The sequence below is a fragment of the Colossoma macropomum genome, unplaced genomic scaffold (genome assembly GCF_904425465.1).
Source record: "Colossoma macropomum unplaced genomic scaffold, Colossoma_macropomum, whole genome shotgun sequence".
In the NCBI taxonomy this organism is placed as follows: domain Eukaryota; kingdom Metazoa; phylum Chordata; class Actinopteri; order Characiformes; family Serrasalmidae; genus Colossoma; species Colossoma macropomum.
Genome location: NW_023494787.1, coordinates 230,451 through 255,063, shown reverse-complemented (window position 1 = coordinate 255,063; position 24,613 = coordinate 230,451). Strand labels below are relative to the sequence as shown.

General features: G+C 39.4%; 2 protein-coding genes across 2 annotated transcripts in view; both read right to left on the bottom strand.

The window, feature by feature from the left end:
- Positions 1–15,992, bottom strand: part of LOC118805144 (disintegrin and metalloproteinase domain-containing protein 11-like) — a 41,344-nt gene extending 25,352 nt beyond the window's left edge. Inside the window, exons 1-12 of the mRNA XM_036565754.1 lie at positions 15,695–15,992; positions 13,575–13,693; positions 12,008–12,084; positions 10,273–10,339; positions 9,887–9,969; positions 6,440–6,503; positions 6,138–6,198; positions 4,355–4,440; positions 1,995–2,063; positions 1,510–1,581; positions 1,230–1,396; positions 692–776 (exon numbers count right to left, since the gene is read on the bottom strand). Coding sequence (XP_036421647.1) covers positions 692–776; positions 1,230–1,396; positions 1,510–1,581; positions 1,995–2,063; positions 4,355–4,440; positions 6,138–6,198; positions 6,440–6,503; positions 9,887–9,969; positions 10,273–10,339; positions 12,008–12,084; positions 13,575–13,693; positions 15,695–15,737 — 993 coding nt within the window. The 5' untranslated portion in view covers positions 15,738–15,992. The remainder of the gene's footprint in view (positions 1–691; positions 777–1,229; positions 1,397–1,509; positions 1,582–1,994; positions 2,064–4,354; positions 4,441–6,137; positions 6,199–6,439; positions 6,504–9,886; positions 9,970–10,272; positions 10,340–12,007; positions 12,085–13,574; positions 13,694–15,694) is intronic.
- The window catches only part of LOC118805159, a 1,027,118-nt gene that overhangs the window by 791,730 nt on the left and 210,775 nt on the right, over positions 1–24,613 (bottom strand). The window lies entirely within an intron of this gene.

Genomic DNA, 24,613 nt, shown 5'->3' with positions numbered 1-24,613 from the left:
TATGACTTTAACACACTGAACAGACCAGAGAAACACAGACTAATAACAAGCATTAAACTCAGAGACAAATAAAAATAAACATAAAAATAAAATAAATAGCAAATAAATAACAAATAAGAACGAGTAATAAAAAGCAAGTGTGAAATGAGCCGAAGAAATGCAGGTAGTTATGATTTAACATCATAACTACATTACACAATACACCACAATACCATAACTCAGTTACACACTACACCACCACACCGTAACTACATTACACACTACACCACAACACCGTAGCTCAGTTACACAATACACCACAACACCGTAACTCAGTTACACAATACACCACAACACCGTAACTACATTACACACTACATCACAACACCTTAACTACATTACATACTACACCATAACATCATAGCTACATTACACGCTACAGCATTACTCAGTTATACACAGTAAAGAAAACTGATCTGAGGGTGAAGAAGGCAGTTTAGCATATTTTACACACAGTCAATAGTTTTGTGTAATCAGTATTTGAGTATATGAGCCCTAAACACTTCACACACACACACACACACACACACACACACACACACACACATACACACACACACACACACACACACACACACACACACACTCTCTCTCTCTGCAGGTAACACTAATCTGCACATCATGAGCTCTAATTCAGACACACATGCAGTACCTCATTGATTCCTCCTCCTCGTGTGATGGAACACACTCCTCCAGTGTATGCAGATCCACTCCGGCTGCTCTGAAACGTACTGCCCCTAACACACGCACACACACACACACACGCACACACACACACACACACACAATTTTGCAGTCAGTGTGTGAGTTCTGGTAAGTGTGTATGTTTGTGTTATGCTGTGGTTCTCTGTCGGAAGACCACCCAGGTTCTCGTACAGTCATCTCAAGGCTTGACCACTCAGCTGGATCCTGGTTGGTCTTCCTCTGAGAACCGTCAGGCCCTTCAGCTGATCCGGAACGCAGCAGCACGGCCTCGTCTTCAGTCTTCCTCAGTTCACTCAGGATACTGCACTGCCGGTCCCCTTACTGTTTTCCTGAAGCTGCATCAGATGCCTACAAACCCAGAAATGGACCAGCCCCTCTCCGCCGATGGCACCGGTCAAAACAGTGTGTATGTATTGTAGTGTGTGTGTGTGTGTGTCTGTGTGTGTGTCTGTGTGTGTGTGTGTATGTGTGTGTGTTTAACTCACGATAGAAGCTGGACTGAATCAGCGTTCTCCTGTAGGTTCTCCCTGCGGTATTGCATAAAGTTCTGCAGTGTCGTCAGGGGGTTGGAAACCACAGAAACCGGATTCCTTGATGACCAGGTCTCCATGGCAACCAGCACAATGCGGGTGTTGAGCTGTTCCTTGTAGATCTGGGCACCATAGCAACAGTGCAGAGAAGGATGAACAGATTACATTAAAATAAAGTTTTAATGAGCGTTTTAAATCAAACTTAGACTCTTAATCAAAGATCAGAATATCTCACCGCGTCCGCCATGTTCACCACTGCTTTGGCAAAGTTCCTCACCTGAGTGGTCGAGCGCCGCAACTGTACAAACTACCCACACACACACACACACACACACACACACACAGCTTATCTGTGAGGAAGATTTCTGACTGCAGGGATGAGCAGTGACTCTTTTAATGTCCATAGTTCTCATTAGAATGTCAAGAAAAAAATGATGTGCAAAATAAACCAGAGCGGAAGGAGCAGGGAAGATTTTACAATCTTTAAACAAACACAACCAAACGTTTGTGTTTGTTCATGATTGTCTGGTCAGTTTTTTTTTTTTATTTTAAAGCACAAAAAATATTTCACTGTTTCAGGTTTTTTTGAAAAAATGAACTCAATTTCAATAAAACTAACCTTTCAGATAATTCCTCTATTTTTAGCATTCTGTCTACAATCAATACATCCACACACACACACACACATACACACACACACACTCAAAACTGATATCTGACCATTTCGAAGTCATTGATGACCATCAGCTCAATATATTTTGTTTCAGTGTGAACTCTTGGCCTGGACACCTACACAGAGAGAGAGGGAGAGAGAGGGAGAGGAAGAGAGCGAGAGAGAGAGCAAGAGAGAGAGCAAGAGAGCGAGAGAGAGAGAGCAAGAGAGAGAGAGAGAGAGAGAGAGAGAGAGAGAGAGAGAGAGGGAGAGGGAGAGATCAAGAGAGCAAGAGAGAGAGAGTGTGAGAGAGAGAGGAAGAGAGAGACAGAAAGATAGAGAGAGAGAGAAAGAAAGAGAGAGAGAGAGAGAGAGAGAGAGAGAGAGAGAGAAGAATTGACTTTTAAATGACACTTTATCAGCACATTAGTCTGCACACTCTTTAAAGCTCACATACACACACAACCTTTAGTGATACCTCTGTTGAATCACTCAATAAAGAGCTGTTAGAGCTGCAAAGGGGATCAACTCCATATTAATTCCTATGGATTTAGAATTTGATTCATAAAAGCTCCTGTAGGTGTGATGTGAACGTGTCCCAATACTTTTGTCCATATAGTGTATTTTTGGGCTCAGGTCCTGTCCAAAGGAGGCAGGCAGTGCTGACATCACCTCCCCAGGACCCCCTGCAGCAGTTGGCCAGACATCACTTGACAAAAACTAACCCTAACCCTAACCCCGAGCTCTTAGACGTCCAAGTTTTGTGAGATCTGCCTTTTAAAAGCACAAACTAAGTCTTCAGCACAGTGATCTGAACCAAGAGGTTAAAAAACAGTGGCTCCTCCTCAACAGACAAATATGGAAAAATATATATTTTAAATATTTTTATGAACCATATTTTTGCAATATATGAAAATGGCCAAGATTATATTTGTGAATTATATTTTTAAATGTGTTTATTTGTTCAATTGGGTGTAGTGTTAACAAAGGTTACTGATGTAACTAAATATGCATGAACTGAATGAACAGTACTGACTTCTGGGTTCTGCATAAACAAGATATCAAATCATAACTGCATCAATAGTATCAATGAGTATCAATACCTACAACATTCTGTCATGTTAAAGGTTCATTTGGTCATATTTAAAATGAAGATACTGGAAAACAAATTCATTTCTGAAGGTATCGGACAGTGAAGTACATTAGACAGGATTTTGGATATTTTCATACATTTTCAGATGCATTTGATAAAGACCTACATAGACTTTTTTGGTTAGGGTACATTTCTATGTGTAATATTTCCCCATACATTTAAAATAATGAATTTTAAAATATATATGGTTAATTTGGCAAAATATTCTGAAATACATTTTAGTGTTTGGAATGTATTTCAGCATCGGCTGCAGTGTTTGAAATGTATTCCAAATATATTAAATAGATGCCCATATATTTTTTCCATATGGTGAGAGACTGATAGCCTTAAGCACCTTGACCATCCCCCAATACGGACTGATAGAACACAGTGGCCTCCTACAAGTCCATCTCCTTCAGCTGTGACACAAACAGGTGCCTCTCCTAGCTTAGGTGCCCCACCTGTGGTAGTAAACCAGGCTGTTTACATTCTGAAAGACCCTGACCCTGACCTCCCTCACTCATAGGCAGAGACCCAGTTCAGTGCTGGCCAACTTAAAACAATCCTCAAATCTTCTCTGGGGTTAAAAAAGTGGATTCCACATCCACACATTATCTCTACTGTTCTGCACTCCTGTTTGTGCTGCTAGAGAATGAACACGAAACCCAACCTGACCAACAGTTTCTGTGCTACTCGCTTTAACTTCATTACTAGAGATCAAAACACTCTCATCAGTGGCAGGCACTTCAGCAGTGCACACTCTCGTAGCATCATCAGCTTTGACTCACTGGCACCTGCCTATCCACTCTACTGCTAGTACGTTATCTTTTTCCGCGAGTATTAGGCCCTGCGTCCTCACTCCACTGCTGCCTGCACAGGAACATCAGCCTCTTATGACCAATATCCCTACATTCAAAGCACTGCACACTCCCTGTACACGCATACAACATACAACACTCTGAATGAAATAACCAGAGCAGATTCATTTCAAAACGATGAGCACCTGCAGCGAAAAAAGAAAACATCCTGAGGGCCAGATTTTTACAGTATAACAGATCTCATCTTAATATCAGTGGCTATTTTGCCAATGATGATGGTCAGCGCCTTTTACTAACCAACAACCACCACTTTCTTGCTCATCTTCAATGCTGAGACAATGTTTTCACATCCTACCAGCTCTCTTACTGCTTGATTCACACCTGATGGAGTGAGAGGAGCTGTGTGCCACTGTTCAGCTGAGATGCCACCCCCCACAGCCCATTACACAGCGTACTGTCAAACTAAATAACTTCTTACTCGTCGTTTGGTGCGTTTTAGTCCCTCTGAATGTTCAGGTTTGGACAGCAGCTCCTCCACAGAGTCGTCTTCATTCAGCGAACAATCTAAAACACAAACCTCAGTATGTGTAAAAAATTAACGGAAAAATCCAAGTAAACCAGTAAAAAAACATATTAATAGATGCAGATGTGTCCAGACAGGTGAACTGCATGAAACCAGCACATTAGAACCATCAAAACCAGCACAGTCAGATATGCCAACAGCTTTCCCGAGAGCTGTAGCTCATTAACAACAGTGGACACTCACACTTTGAACTGACCATCAAACCTCCTCGCCGTATTACAGTAACTGATCAGACCTCCTCTCCGTATTACAGTAACTGATCAGACCTCCTCTCCGTATTACAGTAACTCCTCTGAACAGAACGATTATTTACTCTACAGTAACTGATCAGACCTCCTCTCCGTGTTACAGTAACTGATCAGACCTCCTCTCCGTGTTACAGTAACTGATCAGACCTCCTCTCCGTATTACAGTAACTGATCAGACCTCCTCTCCGTATTACAGTAACTGATCAGACCTCCTCTCTGTATTACAGTAACTCCTCTGAACAGAACGATTATTTATTCTACAGTAACTGATCAGACCTCCTCTCCGTATTACAGTAACTGATCAGACCTCCTCTCCGTATTACAGTACCTGATCAGACCTCCTCTCTGTATTACAGTAACTCCTCTGACAGAACGATCGTTTACTCTACAGTAACTGATCAGACCTCCTCTCCGTATTACAGTAACTGATCAGACCTCCTCTCCGTATTACAGTACCTGATCAGACCTCCTCTCTGTATTACAGTAACTCCTCTGACAGAACGATCGTTTACTCTACAGTAACTGATCAGACCTCCTCTCCGTATTACAGTAACTGATCAGACCTCCTCTCCGTATTACAGTACCTGATCAGACCTCCTCTCCGTATTACAGTAACTCCTCAGAACGATCATTTACTCTACAGTAACTGATCAGACCTCCTCTCTGTATTACAGTAACTCCTCCGAACAGAACGATTATTTACTCTACAGTAACTGATCAGACCTCCTCTCCGTATTACAGTAACTGATCAGACCTCCTCTCCGTATTACAGTAACTGATCAGACCTCCTCTCCGTATTACAGTAACTCCTCTGAATGGGCCAATAATTATATATATTTATATCTTTCTGTAATATTCTGTTTATAATAGTTTTTATAGCCTATGTTATTGGACCTTTATATGCACAGAAATTCTTGTCTGCATGTTTATGTATATTCACACTTCTGTTCAGTTTCCTCTCCACAGCTAATAATAATCAAATGTTCTGATGTTTACAGTATTTGTGTCTAGTACAAACAGATGTGTGGTTGTTGAGTTTTATTTTCATGTTTTAAAAATCTGCAGTAGCTGCTCTATTTAACACCACATGTTCATGACTGTGAGCCAAAGACTGGCTGCGGGGTGAGAGAGGAACAGTCACTCAAACACACACAGGTTGAGTTTCAAAGAGAGAAAGTCTGTGCAGTTCTGAGCCCCAAAGTAGCCTGGGATCATTTTTAAATTTAAAAATAAACATCTAGGGTTAGGCTTAAAATAATGTTTTATTAAGCGTTACGTCTCCCGCTCTGTGTGTTTCAGTGTTAAATCTCACCACTTGTCTGTTAGCGTGACACCATCAATTACCTCTCCACATATCAACAATCTGATTGGTTGGTTCTCAGAATGTCTGTGTGTGTGTGTGTGTGTGTGTGATGATCATAGAGCAGTACCTGAACAGGAACTTGTCAGTTTAATATCTGGAATCTTCTTCACCAGGTGAGCGTCACTGAACTGAGAAACAGACGAGTCTAAACCCAACACTGACTCTAATAACTATAACGTAATAATGTAATAAGTAACCACAAACCAATTTTAATTAGTTATATAGTATTATAACTATTAGTTATATAGAATAATATTTAATAATAAAATCAGTAATCATAGGATAATTGTCAGAAGCTCTTTGTTTCTTTAACTCAGTCTCAGATATCACTGTTCGTTTAACTAAGACTATTGATCAGTAATACATTACCTGTTCAGTGTCATTGATGAGTGGCTCAATGCTGTAGGAGAACACACCATCTGAGAACACACCACTGAGAGAACACACAGCAGAGAACACACAGCAGGTTACAGTTACATCAAACTCAGCATCATTACTGTTACTCAGTATTTATAATTACATATATTAGCACTATTTTTGTTCTCTGTGCAGAAACTTATTACAGTTATTTATATATTATTTTATAACAATTATTTCTGGGCAACTAACCTTGGCTAAAAGTATTTGAGCAAAATTAATTTTTCATTTTTATACAATCAACCTACACATCTCTGCTACAAATGAAAACAAACTTTCATTTCCAGAATCTACAGTTTATGAAACATTCAACTGGAAGCAGAGTGAGTGCAAATGTTACTGATTTCCAACTAAATACTTAAAATATCTGCATCAAAACAAATGTGATTATTGAAAAAAGGCTTTAAATACTGACAAACATATTTTAGACCACAAAGTAGAACCATAAAAAAAAATAAAAAATTAATCTACAAGACATCTACAGAACATTTTTGTGAATTACTGTAAGTATGATATTAAAAACTCCCTGTAGTGAATATAAATGTAGCTCTGATTGTTTACTTTGGGGGTCTTGGCTGTATCAGTGAGTTAAACTAACCCCCTCGTGTGGAAGCTCTACTTCAGCCTGTCTAGCTCTCACTGTGAGCTGTTATTGCATTTCCATTTCTATCTATCTATCTATCTATCTATCTATCTATCTATCTATCTTCTTCTATACGCTGCTATGTTACACACACCAAGAGGAGATTAAAATAATATAGGAGTCAATTCTGTACAGTTCACTAATCACTGTCATGCCTATTTCTGGCCCGGCTGAGACTACAGCCAAGTTGGCCACCTCAGACTACAGTTCCCAGAACTCCTCGCTCCATCATGTGACTCAGGACTCTACCCAATCCACCTATCATTGCTCAGCTCCTCCAGACTATTGGTCATTCACATCTGTTCTTTGTTTCACCTGTTTGTTAGTTTAATATTTAAGCCCAGGCTTTAGCTTAATGTCCTTGCAAAGTATCGTCACTCTCATGTGCGTACCAAGCGTTTCCTCTGTGTTTCTGACCCGTTTTCTGTTCATGACCTCGTTTCTAGCCTTGTCCCTTTGTTCTGTTTTGGTTTACTGGTTACTGACGTTCTGCTGTGGTTCATGGATTGTGTCTGGATACCCCTATTGACATTAAAGTTCTTAATTCAAACCTCTGCTGCGAACGTCCGGTTTCATCTGCCAATGTTACAAACACAAAACAGTCAGGATGGAAAAAGTGAATCTGGAGAAACATCTGACTGACTGCTGTCAGAATTCACAGATGAGGTTGCTATGTGAATGCGGGAAGATAATCAAAAGCATGTGTAATTATATTAAATATGCATGTTACATTTTACCTACTTTTACTTTATGCCCTGCTCTCCAATTACAGATATGGAATATTATTATATTACCAATATAATACAGAGCATTTTACTGTAAAACAGATGTAGAGCAGAAATTTGATTTGCATGCAGAGATATTATGTGTCACGCCTGCTTCCGGCTCGGTTGGAACTACAGACGACCTTGCCGCTTCCAACTGCATTTCTCAGAACCCCTCGCTCCCTCACGTGACTCCCTGTTCTGCCTCTCCTGACTTCTGATCACTTGCACCAGTTCCTTGTTATTTGGTTTGTTAGCTCAGTATATAAACCCAGGCTTTAGCACAGGGAGTTTGTTGTGCATACTGAGCCTTCTCTTGTTTGTTGTTGCCTTATTATGTTTGACCTGTGCTTCATTTTTTGACTTGGTTTTTTGCCTTGCCCTTTTGCCCTGTTACGACTCACCGGTTTTGGGACTTTCTCTTTCGGTTTTTGACATTGATTTCGGATCGCTCCTTTGCCAATAAAACCTCTCAAACTATCCTCGACTACACGTGTCTAGCTTCATCTGCAAACATTAAAGTATACCTCGCCACCATGCAGATGGCAGACCTTGAGGTGTTCCAGAAGGTCCTGACTAATCAGGGTAAGCTTTTGGGACACTCACTTTTGGGACACTCACTTTCTCTGTCATTAACGTTAGATCCACCTCAATAGAAAGTGAGTGTCCATGGTCCCATATAGCAATATATTTTGTTACTGACTTGACTCCATCTAACGGTTATACTACCATCATGACAATTGTTGACCGCTTCTCTAGAAGAGTGTTATTTCTTCCTTTTAAGTCCCTGCCAAGTGCTTTTGACACAGCCCTAGCTCTTTATACACACATTTTTCACAACTTTGGTATTCCAGAGGATATGGTGTCAGATAAAGGTTCTCAATTCACATCATGAGTGTGGGCTGGATTATGTGAACACATAGGCATTAACATAAGCCCATCTGGTTATCGGGTATAATGGATAATGTGAGCGGGTTAATCAAGAGCTCAGAAAATTCCTGCAAGCTTACTTTCTAGGTTCTAGGTTACCAGCCCCCATTCGCGCCCTGGACCGCTACACCTGCTGACATTCCTGCTGTCGACGAGTGGATGAAGTGTAGCAAGGAGGTCTGGGAACAAACACGCTGTAGTATCGAGTGTACCATCCAGTATCTCATAAACTGAAAGGAGCATGGACCAGAAGAAAGATGCTGGGTGCCAGAAAAGGATGTTCTAGACTCTGGGTTGGAGTCTGAGTTTCATGCTCGGCATCCAGAGAAGCCAGCCCCATGTCCCAGGGGATGCCCTTGGAAGGCAGTGTCCAGCTCCTGTCCAGCTAGGCCCAGTGTCTGGTCTCGTAGTCACTCTCCTGTCCAACACCAGGACAGCTCCGGGGGACTTGCCTACTAGTGCCTCCGGTTGGCTAGGTGGTGGTTGTTGCGGGCGGCCTCGGCCCTCGGCCATCCCAGACTCCTTGATGGGGGATACTGTAACGCTTGCCTCCAGCTCGGCTGGAACTACAGCGGACCTTGTCGCTTCGGACTGCAATTCCCAGAACCCCTCGCTCCCTGACCTGACTCAGGACTCTACCGTTTGCATCTATCCCCATTCTGCCTGACTTCTGATCACTTGCACCTGTTCCTGTTGGTTTGTTAGCTCAGTATATAAGCCCGGGCTTTAGCACAGGGAGTTTGCGAATTATCGTCACCATTTGTTGTGCATACCGAGCCTTTTTCCTTGTTTGTTGTTGCCTTATCGTGTTTGACCTGTGCTTTGGTTTTTTGACTTTGATTTTTGGCTGGTTTTTGACATTGATTTTAGACCGCCCCTTTGTAAATAAAACCTCTAAAACTAGCCTCGACTGCACACGTCTGGCTTCGTCTGCAAACCTTACCGCATAATATGAGTGTTACAGAGCAGATCTTTTATCAGTGTTTTAGATTTGAAGATTCGTTTACAGGTGTGTGTGGCTTAGTGTGAATGTGTGTGTGCACGTGTTTGTGTGACACTCACTAAAGGCCTTGACAGGTTGCAAGTGCTGCCCAGGATCCTGGAGTTTTCCTCAGAGAACCGTGATAATAACAGTGTTCTCCACCCTATATATATATATATATATATATATATATATATACACACACACACACACACACACACACACACACACACACAGATACACATACACAGCCATTAAAATCTGAATGTGGCTACATTTGTGTCTATGAATCTTTGGACTGTGATGAACAGTTTAAATTTCTCAGCTCTAAAACTCAACTGAGAAACAGACCTGCAGGCCTGTTGCTATGGAAACTGGTCACTAATGGTTTTAGAGAATGATGAGTAGTGTGTGTTCATGAAAGCTAAAATGTACAACACACACACACACACACACACACACTTACCGTGGTCTGAGATGGTTTTCCATTGTCATTAAAGTGACGCTCCACATATTCAGAAGATAAAAGACCACTGAAAATAAACAAACAAGTCAACCATGATATGTGAACATTACAGATGTGTTACAGAGTCTGTAATGCGAGGTGTATAATGTAACCCAATTACAAAACCAGATCTTAAATTAAACACCCAATATCTATAATCCTAACCCTTAATTACTGACACTTAAATTACAGACCCCCATATTACAGTCCCATATTACAGACCCAATATCAGACTCTTAATTATAGAGCCTAAATTAGAGATACTTAAATTACAGAACCCCATATTATAGACCCAACATCAGACTCATAATTGTAGACCCTAAAATCCAGACGCCCATGTTACAGACCCAATATCAGTCTCAAAATGATACACCCCCATATTAAAGACCCAATATAACAGCCGCTTAATTATAGCCACCTAATTACAGATACTTAAATTACAGACCCCCAAATTACAGACCCAACATAAAAGACCCTTAATTATAGATCCTGAATTACAGACCCCCCTATTACAGATGCACTGTCACACTATTATAGATCTTAAATTACAGACCTCCATATTACAGACCCAATATCAGACTCATAATTAAAGACCCTAAATTACAGACCCCCATGTTGCAGACTCAGTATCACAGACTGTTAATTATAGATGCTAAATAACAGACACCCATATTACAGACCTAATATGACAGACTCTTAATTATAGATCCTACATTATATAGACCCCTCTTAATTATAGACCCCCACATTACTGACCCAGATTCACTAATAATTACAGATCGAGGCAGAACTTACAGACCCTCATTTTACAGATACAGCAATGTGGACCTTGTAATGTAGGGTCTGTAAATTACCCTGAATTTCAGAGTTCATGTTAAGCTTGATTAGTTTAATCTGGGGAGCTGCTGTAATCTGAGTAATAACTGACGAGGTCTGTGATTTTGATCCAGTATGAATCTGCAGTGTCTGCAGTTTTTACAGTCTGATCAGTATTAACTCCAGAGTGAAGTGCTTCTATTACTGGCTGAACTCTGAGCCCCTCAGCAACAGCGGTCCTGTTCAAATCAGCATCACAGTAATGCAATAACAAAACCAGCCAATAGAAAACGGCTCCTGCAGTTTTTCAATCTGAAGACAAAACTAACAGATAAATGGAGCTTGATTTGACCCGATTCCATAATCCGGACATTCATGATGATTATTGAATTCCACAATTTGGTGAATATTCCCTCCTGTATGCTATAATAAAGGATCATTTAGAATTGCTGTTGATAACTGGGGTCACTGCACACAGACATGACACGGAAAGCCTCCCACAGTGAACCCTGTTATGTAATGCTGAGGTAAACATAAGAACAATGACGTTAGATCTGGGCTATTTGGGGTAATTTGGGTAAATTACACAGATCCTTTATCTCATACGATTCGGCCAGTCAAATCTTCTATAGATTACATTACCAGATGACCTTCTGCTAACACTAATCCAGCTCTAATAGGTCTTTACAGACCCTAAATCACAGAGTGTATATCAGAGATTCCACTTTGGGGTCTGTAACATAGGTTCTGTTACGTAGGGTCTACACATTACAGAGCCTATATTACAAACAATAGAGACCCCATACTGTTCATACTCACTGCTTTAACCACATGTACTGTATATTTTAACAGTTGAGGCAGTTTTTGTGATTGTACTTACTGGTTTAGTTGAAGATCTAGGATGAAAATTCTTCCAAAAGCCTCGACTTGGAAACTGCTCTGGGCTAAATGCACAGGCTGGAACAGAGAGAAATAAATAAATAAATAAAAAGGTAAATAAAGAATCAGAAAAAAAAACACTGACAAATGCACAACTAAATGGATTACCTATACCTGTAAATGCATGTGTGTAATACATGGTCTGTAATATGGGGGTCTGTATAGGGCTTTTAATTAAAGGCCTGAACAAACGCATGGCCCAACAAATGCATGACTAAATTAAAATTAAATTCACAATAAGAAAGAGCAGTGATTATATATTGATGTGTATCTGTGCATCGTTAAGTCACCCTGCTGATCTTGTATGTTCTGATTTTAATATTCATCTCTAAATGTGGAGACCATGAGACTGCAGTGATGGACGAAAAAGCAGTGAAAGGAGAGAATTTCAGAAGAGGGAGGAGTGTGTGTGTGTGTGTGCGTGTGTGCATGTGCGTGTGTGTGTGTGTAGATTAATAATTAATGAAAGCCAGTTTCGACGCTGGACTGAATAATGAAGAGGATGAAAGGAAGAGAAAAATGAGCGATAGAACTGGAAAAATAATCCATGCAGATTGGAATTTTCACTTCTTGACTCGTCCTTCACTACTTTAACACAACCTCCGGCTTCGAATCACCTAAGGACTCCATTTCCCAGAATATCTCTGCATACAGATCTGTTTCTCCTGCTCTGTGTGTGTCATGTGACCAGCCTTAGTCTAGTTTGTAAGCTCGAGCTTTAGACTAGGTTCTTTGCGCTGTGTTGCTTCTCCTAGTAGAGCTACTGAGCGTTTCCTGTGTGCTATGCTGTCTTATTGTGTTCTGACTGTGGTTTTGGATTTTCTAACTTTTTGTCTTCCCCCTTTTTGGATGTGGCTGCCTGACCACTTCCTCGTTATGTTTGTTCTTTTCTGTATTTTGTCTTGTTTGGATTTGATGCCTGTTCACCGACTGCGGTTCTTGTCAAACCCTTTCATAGAAAAGCCTCGTTACGTGTTTTACCGCGAATGTCTGGCTGTTTGTCACGTTACTGATAACTAATTATTTTGTTTTGTTAATATCAAGGCCAGTGTTTCCACAGCTGAAAAGCAAAGTTTCTCATCCAATTGATTCCGCAGGCATCGCAAAGAATAAAGATCTGAGGGGTCCTGATTGGCCAGCTCAGACATGATTGGAATGAATTTCTTTATTTAAAAATTGAAGTCATGATCTAAATCTAAATCTAAATCTTATAACTTCAATTTTGTTTTAAAAACAAAAACTGGAAAAAAATAAATAATACAAATTATTATTATTATTATTATTATTATTATTATTATTATTATTTTTATTATTAATAATAATAGTAATAATGTCTCTATTAATGTTTTGGGTTTAAATAGATCAGAACATAATCCTCATGAATATCTAAGATTTGAACACTTCACTGTCTTTAAAGTAGTTTTTTTTACTGTGGGAGCACAGTTTGAACTAATTCAGTAGAATGGTCAATATAAGTCCATTCTCTGTCTCTCTCTCTTCTCACTCACTGTCTCTCGTCCGCTCTCTCTCGCTCTGGTGTCCAGTCTGTTGTGTAGTTTCTCCTCAGTGGTGTGTTTCTGCTGCAGTAGGCGTTTGGGATGTGTGATGTGTTCCACACTGCTGCTGCCTAACACACACACACACACACACACACACACACACACACACACACACACACACATCAAAAAAACATTAAAAAACATCAGCGAGATCAATGAACCTCAATTACTACACTAAATCATTAGTAATCTGAGCAGTTCAGCACAGTTCAAAGTCTGCTGTATTAGTAGAGTACAGTTTCTGTTGTATTAGTACAGTATCTGCTGTATTAGTACAGTACAGTATCTGGTGTATTAGTACAGATTCTGCTGTATTAGTACAGTATCTGCTGTATTAGTACAGTACAGTATCTGGTGTATTAGTACAGATTCTGCTGTATTAGTACAGTTTCTGCTGTATTAGTACAGTTTCTGCTGTAATAGTACAGTACAGTATCTGCTGTTAGTACAGTACAGTTTCTGCTGTATTAGTACAGTATCTGCTGTATTAGTACAGTACAGTTTCTGCTGTATTAGTACAGTTTCTGCTGTATTAGTACAGTACAGTATCTGGTGTATTAGTACAGATTCTGCTGTATTAGTACAGTTTCTGCTGTATTAGTACAGTTTCTGCTGTAATAGTACAGTACAGTATCTGCTGTATTAGTACAGTACAGTTTCTGCTGTATTAGTACAGTACCTGCTGTATTTACAGTACAGTTTCTGCTGTATTAGTACAGTACAGTATCTGCTGTATTAGTACAGTATCTGCTGTATTATTACAGTACAGTATCTGCTGTTAGTACAGTACAGTACCTGCTGTATTAGTACAGAACCTGCTGTATTAGTACAGTACAGTATCTGCTGTATTAGTCCAGTACAGTATCTGCTGTATTAGTACAGTATCTGATGTATTAGTACAGTATCTGCTGTATTAGTACAGTACAGTATCTGGTGTATTAGTACAGATTCTGCTGTATTAGTACAGTTTCTGCTGTATTAGTACAGTTTCTGCTGTATTAGTACAGTACAGTATCTGGTGTATTAGTACAGATTCTGCTGTATTAGTACAGTATCTGCTGTATTAGTACAGTACAGTATCTGGTGTATTAGTACAGATTCTGCTGTATTAGTACAGTTTCTGCTGTATTAGTACAGTTTCTGCTGTAATAGTACAGTACAGTATCTGCTGTTAGTACAGTACAGTTTCTGCTGTATTAGTACAGTATCTGCTGTATTAGTACAGTACAGTTTCTGCTGTATTAGTACAGTTTCTGCTGTATTAGTACAGTACAGTATCTGGTGTATTAGTACAGATTCTGCTGTATTAGTACAGTTTCTGCTGTATTAGTACAGTTTCTGCTGTAATAGTACAGTACAGTATCTGCTGTATTAGTACAGTACAGTTTCTGCTGTATTAGTACAGTACCTGCTGTATTTACAGTACAGTTTCTGCTGTATTAGTACAGTACAGTATCTGCTGTATTAGTACAGTATCTGCTGTATTATTACAGTACAGTATCTGCTGTTAGTACAGTACAGTACCTGCTGTATTAGTACAGAACCTGCTGTATTAGTACAGTACAGTATCTGCTGTATTAGTCCAGTACAGTATCTGCTGTATTAGTACAGTATCTGATGTATTAGTACAGTATCTGCTGTATTAGTACATTATCTGCTGTATTATTACAGTACAGTACCTGCTGTATTAGTACAGTACAGTATCTGCTGTATTAGTACAGTATCTGCTGTATTAGTCCAGTTTCTGCTGTATTAGTACAGTATCTGCTATATTATTACAGTACAGTATCTGCTGTATCAGTACAGTACCTTCTGTATTGGTACAGTTTCTGCTGTATTAGTACAGTACAGTATCTGGTGTATTAGTACAGTATCTGCTGTATTAGTACTGTACAGTATCTGCTGTATTAGTACAGTATCTGCTGTATTAGTACAGTACAGTATCTGTTGTATTAGTACAGTATTATATCTGCTGCATTAGCTTATAATTAGCCTACTTTACTGCAGGTGCACAATCTATAAATGTTGTTGAGGATGAAACCCCCCCGTTTACCCCTCACAGTTCTTACCTGCCACTACAGCAAACAGCAGGCACTGCAGCGTGAGCATCATAACACAGACTGCATGCACTGCAGCTTTATTCAGGCTGTCAGCAGGACAGAGCTCCGTCTGTGATTCTGCAGTCGATGTGGAGCAGCTCAGAGGCGCTGAGGTCTGGTACTGCAGTCCATCCACTGCAGCTCTGCGTGTTGACAGAGGCTCCACTGCAGCATCAAAACCAGCCGTTAAATGTGTGAAAACGGGTTAATAAAGCATAGAAATGTCTGCATGGTGAGCTGAGAGTGCGTGTGTTTCTCTCTCTCTGTGTGTGTGTGTGTGTCTAAGGGGGGGCAGGGGGGCTCTGCGGCAGAGCACGTGGGATCCTCCCTAATCCTGCACAGCATAAGGCACTACAGTCTGTAGAGTGTCCAGCAGGGGGCAGCAGAGGCTCCATTTACTTCTCCACAGTGTGAAATAATAAGAGCACTTGGTGTTTGAGGGACAGTGGATCACTGGGGGTAAATAAACTTTAATTATTCATTAGCTACAGTCTGAGAGTTCTGTTCACAGAAGACATCAGAAAAATAACTTCTGCTCAGTCTAGAACTCACTGCAGAAAATAGTGAAAATACTGTAGGGCTATTGCTTAAAAAGTAATAATCCTGCAAATCTGAAAATCCACAGTTTGAAAACTGTACAGAAACATACAGAACCAGCTCTGGAATTAATGGCACTCAAAATAAATGACAAGAATCATGGAATACGTAAAACTTCATTCATGCACGGACAGTTTATGCTAAATTTGTCATATTGTGTTATTTATTTTACCAAAATGAAAACTAGTTATTTTCAAAATCGATTTCCTGTTATGCTAATGCATATTATTAGTAATTATTAATACAAGAGGGAATTAGAAAATTGGAGTCAATAGGAAGTTATGAAACGAGAGACAATATATTGAATATATTAACAGTCAGTTTTGTGAACAAATTTACTTTCATTATTAGTTTTGAAATATGAGGCATTCTGGATATTAATGAATTCTTGCTACAATACAATTTTTCATTAAACCAACACAGCAGCAGCAGCAGCAGTGTATTATGGTAGATACTGTGTGTAGATATTTAGAAACACACACTGGTATCAAAACAATGAAACAGGGCAAAACTGCAGAGGTGTAAACAACAAACTACATTCACTCTCATTACTGAGCTCAGTACACTTTTCCCAGTGACGGCACTTTTTAGAGTAAAAGCAAATCACAGTACTTTTACTTGAGTTAATTCATAATGAAATAATTTTAATTCACTTTAATTTTTTATGTTGCACTGTAAAAATGAATAATGAGCATCTCGGATCATAAACCACTAAAAACAAAGCCATGTTAAATTTAAAAGATTTACCAATCAAACAGAACAGATCCAACAGCAAAACACTGCAGAGAGATCAAGCCTGCTGAAGAAGGACCATTAAAACCATTTAAAAACTAAAACCAAGACCGCCACTTTGAAAGCTCAACTCCAGCCTGAGGGAGCAGCTGACTAGTTAATCCAGCTACAGAGGTACCACGTTTACCCAGCAGGACATTTTGGTAATATAGGACCTTAAGCCATTAAATGAAGCAGGTTGAAATGCAAAGCTGATGACTCAGAATCATCTGTCGCAGCTTCCCGCTCGACCAGGTGGAGTTTGGAGGAGCTACAGCACCAATAAGGGACAGAGGGAGAGTTTGGTTGAAATCTGGCTAACGTGCATCATATGTGATGCAATTAACAAAGATTCATCCACTACAGGACAGTTGGGTAATAGTCGTCCATTAAGAGAAAGTCAGATGAGTGCAAAGGGCATGGGGGTTGGATTCGTGTGCAGGGGGTTGTGTTTAGGGGTTAAGTTTGGGGGCTGGATTTTGGGCAGCTGTAATAAAGGGTTGGGTTGAGGGTTAGGGTTAGGATGAGGTGTAGAGGTTAAATGTGTCAGAGGGTTGAGGTTGTGTTTAGGGGTTAGGTTGGTGAAGTTAAGTTTTAGGTGTGAGTTTAGGTTTAGGATTAATTTAGGGATTAGGATTAAGTTTTTAGGGTTAGGTTTAAGGTTAAGTTTAAGGTTTAGGATTAGGATTAAGGTAAAATTTTAAGATTAGGTTTTTAGGTGTATGGTTGATTTTAGGTTTAGGATTAGGTTTTGGGGTTCACATCAAGGGTTAGGTGCAGAATTAAGCTTAGGGTTAGGGTTAGGGGAACGTACAATGACACATCATCAGTAGTGTACCTCAGAGTCATCGGCTGTTTTGGCCTTTAAACGCTATATACCCTTATCTGAGGTTGATCAAGCCCAGGCTTGTGTCCCGTGCCCAATTCAGTTATTTATCTTTAAGGTATTATATTGTGTAAAAGCTAATGCATTTTTGTTTTGTTTATATGTATATATATATATATATATATATATATATATATATATATATACATATATATATATATATAATTGTAAACTGTGGTGTGGTGTGTGCTGATAGACGACTGGGTGTTCATTTAAGATCTGTTTGCCCCAGACCACCTTCCCTGTGTGCTGTCCTAGTGGACCCAGAGAGGCTGAATACTTACCCCCTGCCCAAATGACCGTTTGTTAACACCGCTAGGTTGCCCTAGAGAATTGGTCTCATCTTGGGGCCTATCCCAGTTAATCTCTCCGAGCAATGGGTAGAAAACCAGGACCCGGTCTCTAGGTACCACAGGGACACAAGCCAGCTGCTAACGGATAGCTAGGAAGATCAAGGGTAATGCACGGGCCGCCGCTTGTTAAGCAATGCCATCGAGCCTTCCAGTCCCTCTGTCCAGGAGTAAATTTCCTTTTATTTATTAATTTATTGGAAAATTGTTGCAAGTTGACATAGTTGCATTAGGTTTGTATTTATGTTTGATTCTTCCAACTGGATCGCAAGGCAAAGAACAAAGAGGTGAAGAGAGGGATGTGCCACTAGACTGAGCAGGGCACCCTCAAGACCTGGCTTGGCCTATGTTTTTCACCTATTCATTCTCCTTCCCACGACCGCAAGTCAGAGAACGAACAGGTGTGGTAGAGTAGATTAATGAATTTTAGGAATTTTAGGACACATCATCAGTAGTGTACCCCAGAGTCATCAGGTGTTTCGGCCTTTAAACACTATACACCCTCATCTGAGGCGGCCAGCCATAGGTTGATCAAGCCCAGGCTTGTGTCCCATGCCCAAATCAGTTATTTATTTTTAAAGTATTATATTGTATAAAAGCTAATGCAGTGTTCTTTTTTTTAGATAAATGCTGTTGTATTTTTAAGAACGCTATTTTTAGCCTTTTTTGCTTTTTACAAAGTTGGATTTTTTATTGTTAACTGTGGTGTGTGTGCTGATAGAAGACTGGGCGCTCATTTAAGATCTGTTTGCCCCAGACCACCTTCCCTGCGTGCTGTCCTAGTGGACCCAGAGAGGCTGAATACTTACCCCTTGCCCAACTGACCCTTCGTTAACACCGCTAGGTTGCCCAGGTCAGCCAGACAAGGTCTGAGAATTTGGGCCTATCCCAGTTAGTCTCCCCGAGCGACAGGTAGAAAACCAGGACCGGAAACCGTGCCCCAACCACCCGTTGCCAGGTGGCTGACTCCAAGACCCGGGAAGGTAGGTCCCATGCAATACGTCACCTCCCAGACAGTCTTGGGTTAGGGTTAGGGTTAGGGTTAGGGTTAGGTTAGGGTTAGGGTTAGTATCCTATCCCTAATTTTACAAGTCCCCTCTATGGACTTACATATTCCATAATTTTTTTTTTGTAATCTCGAATTTTTTTTACGTAAATATTACTCGCGGTTACGTATTCAGGAGAAAACGGTTCTGGCCAAGCGTTGGCCAAGACTAAAAATCTTGTAATTTATGATGAAAATTACATCATATTGCTATGTTCAAAATATTAAAATTACGTATATTTTCTATGTTCATTAAGACCAGTTGTAGTACCACTTTTCTGCCACCAGGGGGCACATTTTCCACATTTTCCACATAATTGATAAAAAAGTAGTAAATTTGCAGAATTTTACTTAAAAACGTGTTTATTACCCTAACCTGAATTCAGACATAGAACATTTCTGTAAATATTCTGTATAGTAGAACAATTTTGTCATTTTCCTATGTCGACAGATCTTTTCTGTAAATTTTCCACATAGACATGTAGAACTTTAAAATAATTTGAAACTTGGGTAACAGTGAGTATGTTCCACTGCACTTCAGATCCTATCCCTAATTCAGACATAACCCTAACCCTAACCCTAACTGAGACATAGCACATTTCTGTAAATTTTCTACATGGACATGTAGAACTTTAAATTAATTTGAAACTCGGGTAACAGTGATGTATGCCCCACTTCAGATCTTCAGTATGTAACCCTAACCTGAATTCAGACATAGAACATTTCTGTGAATGTTCTGTATAGTAGAACAATTTTGTAAATTTTCCATGCCGACAGAACTTTTCTGTACATTTTCCACATAGACATGTAGAACTTGAAAATAATTTGGGTAACAGTGAGTATGGTCCACCGAACTTCAGATCTACAGTATATAACCCTAACCTGAATTCAGACATAGAACATTTCTGTAAATGTTCTGTATAGTAGAACAATTTTGTAAATTTTCCATGCCGACAGAACTATTCTGTACATTTTCCACATAGACATGTAGAACTTGAACATAATTTGGCTAACAGTGAGTATGGTCCATTGAACTTCAGATCAACCCTAACCTTAATTCAGACATAGAACATTTCTGTAAAAGTTCTGTATAGTAGAACAATTTTGTCATTTTCCTATGTGGACAGAACTTTTCTGTAAATTTTCCACATAGACATGTAGAACTTTAAAATAATTTGAAACTTGGGTAACAGTGAGTATGTTCCACTGCACTTCAGATCCTATCCCTAATTCAGACATAGCCCTAACCCTAACCCTAACTGAGACATAGAACATTTCTGTAAAAGTTCTGTATAGTAGAACAATTTTGTCATTTTCCTATGTGGACAGAACTTTTCTGTACATTTTCCGCATAGACATGTAGAAATTGAAAATAATTTGGGTGACAGTGAGTATGGTCCACTGAACTTCAGATCTACCCTAACCTGAATTCAGACATAGAACATTTCTGTAAAATTCCTAGAAACTAGAAAATTAACATAATTTTTCTATGTCCATAGAGACCCACATACTTCCAAGGCCCCCTTTTCCCTCTACCAACCTCCCTTAACTCCCTTCCCCGGGCGTGGTCGGATTCCCCACTCTGACCTATCCAGGGCTAAGGGTCTCCAGGAACCTTGCGCACCATCCGAACCCTTCTGGCCCACACTTAAGCACCCCCCCCGCACTAAACCCCTTAATCCCGCCGCTCCAGAGAACCAGGCCACTGGGAGACCTCTGGAGAGTGAAGCCACTGGGAGACCATAAAAACTTAGAAAATTTTCGAGTTAAAATTACACAAATTTTCTATAATGTTATAGAAATGTTCGGTAATCCTTCTGGAACTACTTATTTAGGCTCAGCCTTCTCCATGGACAGATTTGCAGTATATAACTCTAACCTTAATCCAGACATAGAACATTTCTGATAATGTTCTGCGTAGATAGAACAATTTTGTAATTTTCCTATATGAACATAGAAGAGTTCTGTAACTTTTCTATATCAACATAGAACATTTCTGTAAATTTTCTACATGGGCATGTAGTACTTCGAAACAATGTGAAGCTTCGGTAACAGTGAGTATGCCCCACTGCACTTCAGATCTTCAGTATATAACCCTATCCTTAATTCAGACATAGAACATTTCTGTAAATTTTCTACCTTGATAGGACAATTTTGTAATTTTCCTATATGAGCATAGAAAAGTTCTGTAACTTTTCTATATTGACATAGAACATTTCTGTAAATTTTCTACATAGACATGTAGAACTTCGAAACAATGTGAAGCTCTGGTAACAGTGAGTATGCCCCACTGCACTTCAGATCTTCAGTATATAACCCTATCCTTAATTCAGACATAGAACATTTCTGTAAATTTTCTACATGGGCATGTAGAACTTCGAAACAATATGAAGCTTGGGTAACAGTGAGTATGCCCCACTGCACTTCAGATCTTCAGTATATAACCCTATCCTTAATTCAGACATAGAAAATTTCTGTAAATTTTCTACATAGATATAACTATTTTGTAATTTTCCTATATGAGCATAGAAGAGTTCTGTAACTTTTCTATATCGACATAGAACATTTCTGTACATTTTCTGCATAGACATGTAGAACTTGAAAATAATTTGGGTGACAGTGAGTATGGTCCACTGAACTTCAGATCTACCCTAACCTGAATTCAGACATAGAAAATTTCTGTAAAATTCCTAGAAACTAGAAAATTAACATAATTTTTCTATGTCCATAGAGACCCACATACTTCCAAGGCCCCCTTTTCCCTCTACTGACCTCCCTTAACTCCCTTCCCCGGGCATGTTCGGATTCCCCACTCTGACCCATCCGGGGCTAAAGGCCACCAGGAACCTTGCGCACCATCCGAACCTGTTGGGCCCACACTTAAGCACCCCCCCGCACTAAACCCCTTAATCCCGCCGCTACAGAGAACCAGACCACTGGGAGACCTCTGGAGAGTGAAGCCACTGGGAGACCATAAAAACTTAGAAAATTTTTGAGTTCGAATTAGACAATTTTTCTACAATGTTATAGAAATGTTTGGTAATTCTTCTGGAATTACTTATTTAGGCTTAGATTTCTCTCTGGACAGATTTGCAGTATATAACTCTAATCTTAATTCAGACATGGAACATTTCTGTGAATGCTCCGGATAGATATAACAATTTTGTAATTTTCATATATATCAACATTGAAACATTTTGTAAATTTTCTATGTGGACATAGAACATTTCTGTAAAATTTCTAGAAACTAGAAAATTAACATAATTTTTCTATGTCCATAGAGACCCACATACCTCCAAGGCTCGCTTTTTCCTCTACTGACCTCCCTTAACTCCCTTCCCCGGGCGTGGTCGGATTCCCCACTCTGACCCATCTGGGGCTAAGGGCCTCCAGGAACCTTGCGCACCATCCGAACCCTTCTGGCCCACACTTAAGCACCCCCCCCGCACTAAACCCCTTAATCCCACCGCTACAGAGAACCAGGCCACTGGGAGACCTCTGGAGAGTGAAGCCACTGGGAGACCATAAAAACTTAGAAAATTTTTGAGTTCGAATTAGACAATTTTTCTACAATGTTATAGAAATGTTTGGTAATTCTTCTGGAATTACTTATTTAGGCTTAGATTTCTCTCTGGACAGATTTGCAGTATATAACTCTAACCTTAATTCAGACATGGAACATTTCTGTGAATGCTCTGGATAGATATAACAATTTTGTGATTTTCATATATATCAACATTGAAACATTTTGTAAATTTTCTATGTGGACATAGAACATTTCTGTAAAATTTCTAGAAACTAGAAAATTAACATAATTTTTCTATGTCCATAGAGACCCACATACCTCCAAGGCTCGCTTTTTCCCCTACCAACCTCCCTTAACTCCCTTCCCCGGGTGTGGTCGGATTCCCCACTCTGACCTATCCGGGGCTAAGGGTCTCCAGGAACCTTGCGCACCATCTGAACCCTTCTGGCCCACACTTAAGCACCCCCCCGCATTAAACCCCTTAATCCTGCCGCTACAGAGAACCAGGCCACTGGGAGACCTCTGGAGAGTGAAGCCACTGGGAGACCATAAAAACTTAAAACATTTTCGAGTTAAAATTACACAAATTTTCTATAATGTTATAGAAATGTTCAGTAATCCTTCTGGAACTACTTATTTAGGCTCAGCCGTCTCCATGGACAGATTTGCAGTATATAACTCTAACCTTAATCCAGACATAGAACATTTCTGCTAATGTTCTGCATAGATAGAACAATTTTGAAATTTTCCTATATGAACATAGAACATTTCTGTAAATTTTCTACCTAGGTAGAACAATTTTGTAATTTTCCTATATGAACATAGAAGAGTTCTGTAACTTTTCTATATCAACATAGAACATTTCTGTAAATTTTCTAAATGGGCATGTAGTACTTCGAAACAATGTGAAGCTTGGGTAACAGTGAGTATGCCCCACTGCACTTCAGATCTTCAGTATATAACCCTATCCATAATTCAGACATAGAACATTTCTGTAAATTTTCTACATAGGTAGAACAATTTTGTAATTTTCCTATATGAGCATAGAAAAGTTCTGTAACTTTTCTATATTGACATAGAACATTTCTGTAAATTTTCTACATAGATAGAACAATTTTGTAATTTTCCTATATGAACATAGAAAGGTTTTGTAACTTTTCTATATCGACATAGAACATTTCTGTAAAATTTCTACGTGGGCATGTAGAACTTTGAAATAATGTGAAGCTCGGGTAACAGTGAGTATGCCCCACTGCACTTCAGATCTTCAGTATATAACCCTATCCTTAATTCAGACATAGAACATTTCTGTAAATTTTCTACATAGGTAGAACAATTTTGTAATTTTCCTATATGAGCATAGAAAAGTTCTGTAACTTTTCTATATTGACATAGAACATTTCTGTAAATTTTCTACATAGATAGAACAATTTTGTAATTTTCCTATATGAGCATAGAAAAGTTCTGTAACTTTTCTATATCGACATAGAACATTTCTGTAAATTTTCTATGTGGGCATGTAGAACTTCGAAACAATGTGAAGCTCGGGTAACAGTGAGTATGCCCCACTGCACTTCAGATCTTCAGTATATAACCCTATCCTTAATTCAGACATAGAATATTTCTGTAAATTTTCTACCTTGATAGATCAATTTTGTAATTTTCCTATATGAGCATAGAAAATTTCTGTAACTTTTCTATATCGACATAGAAT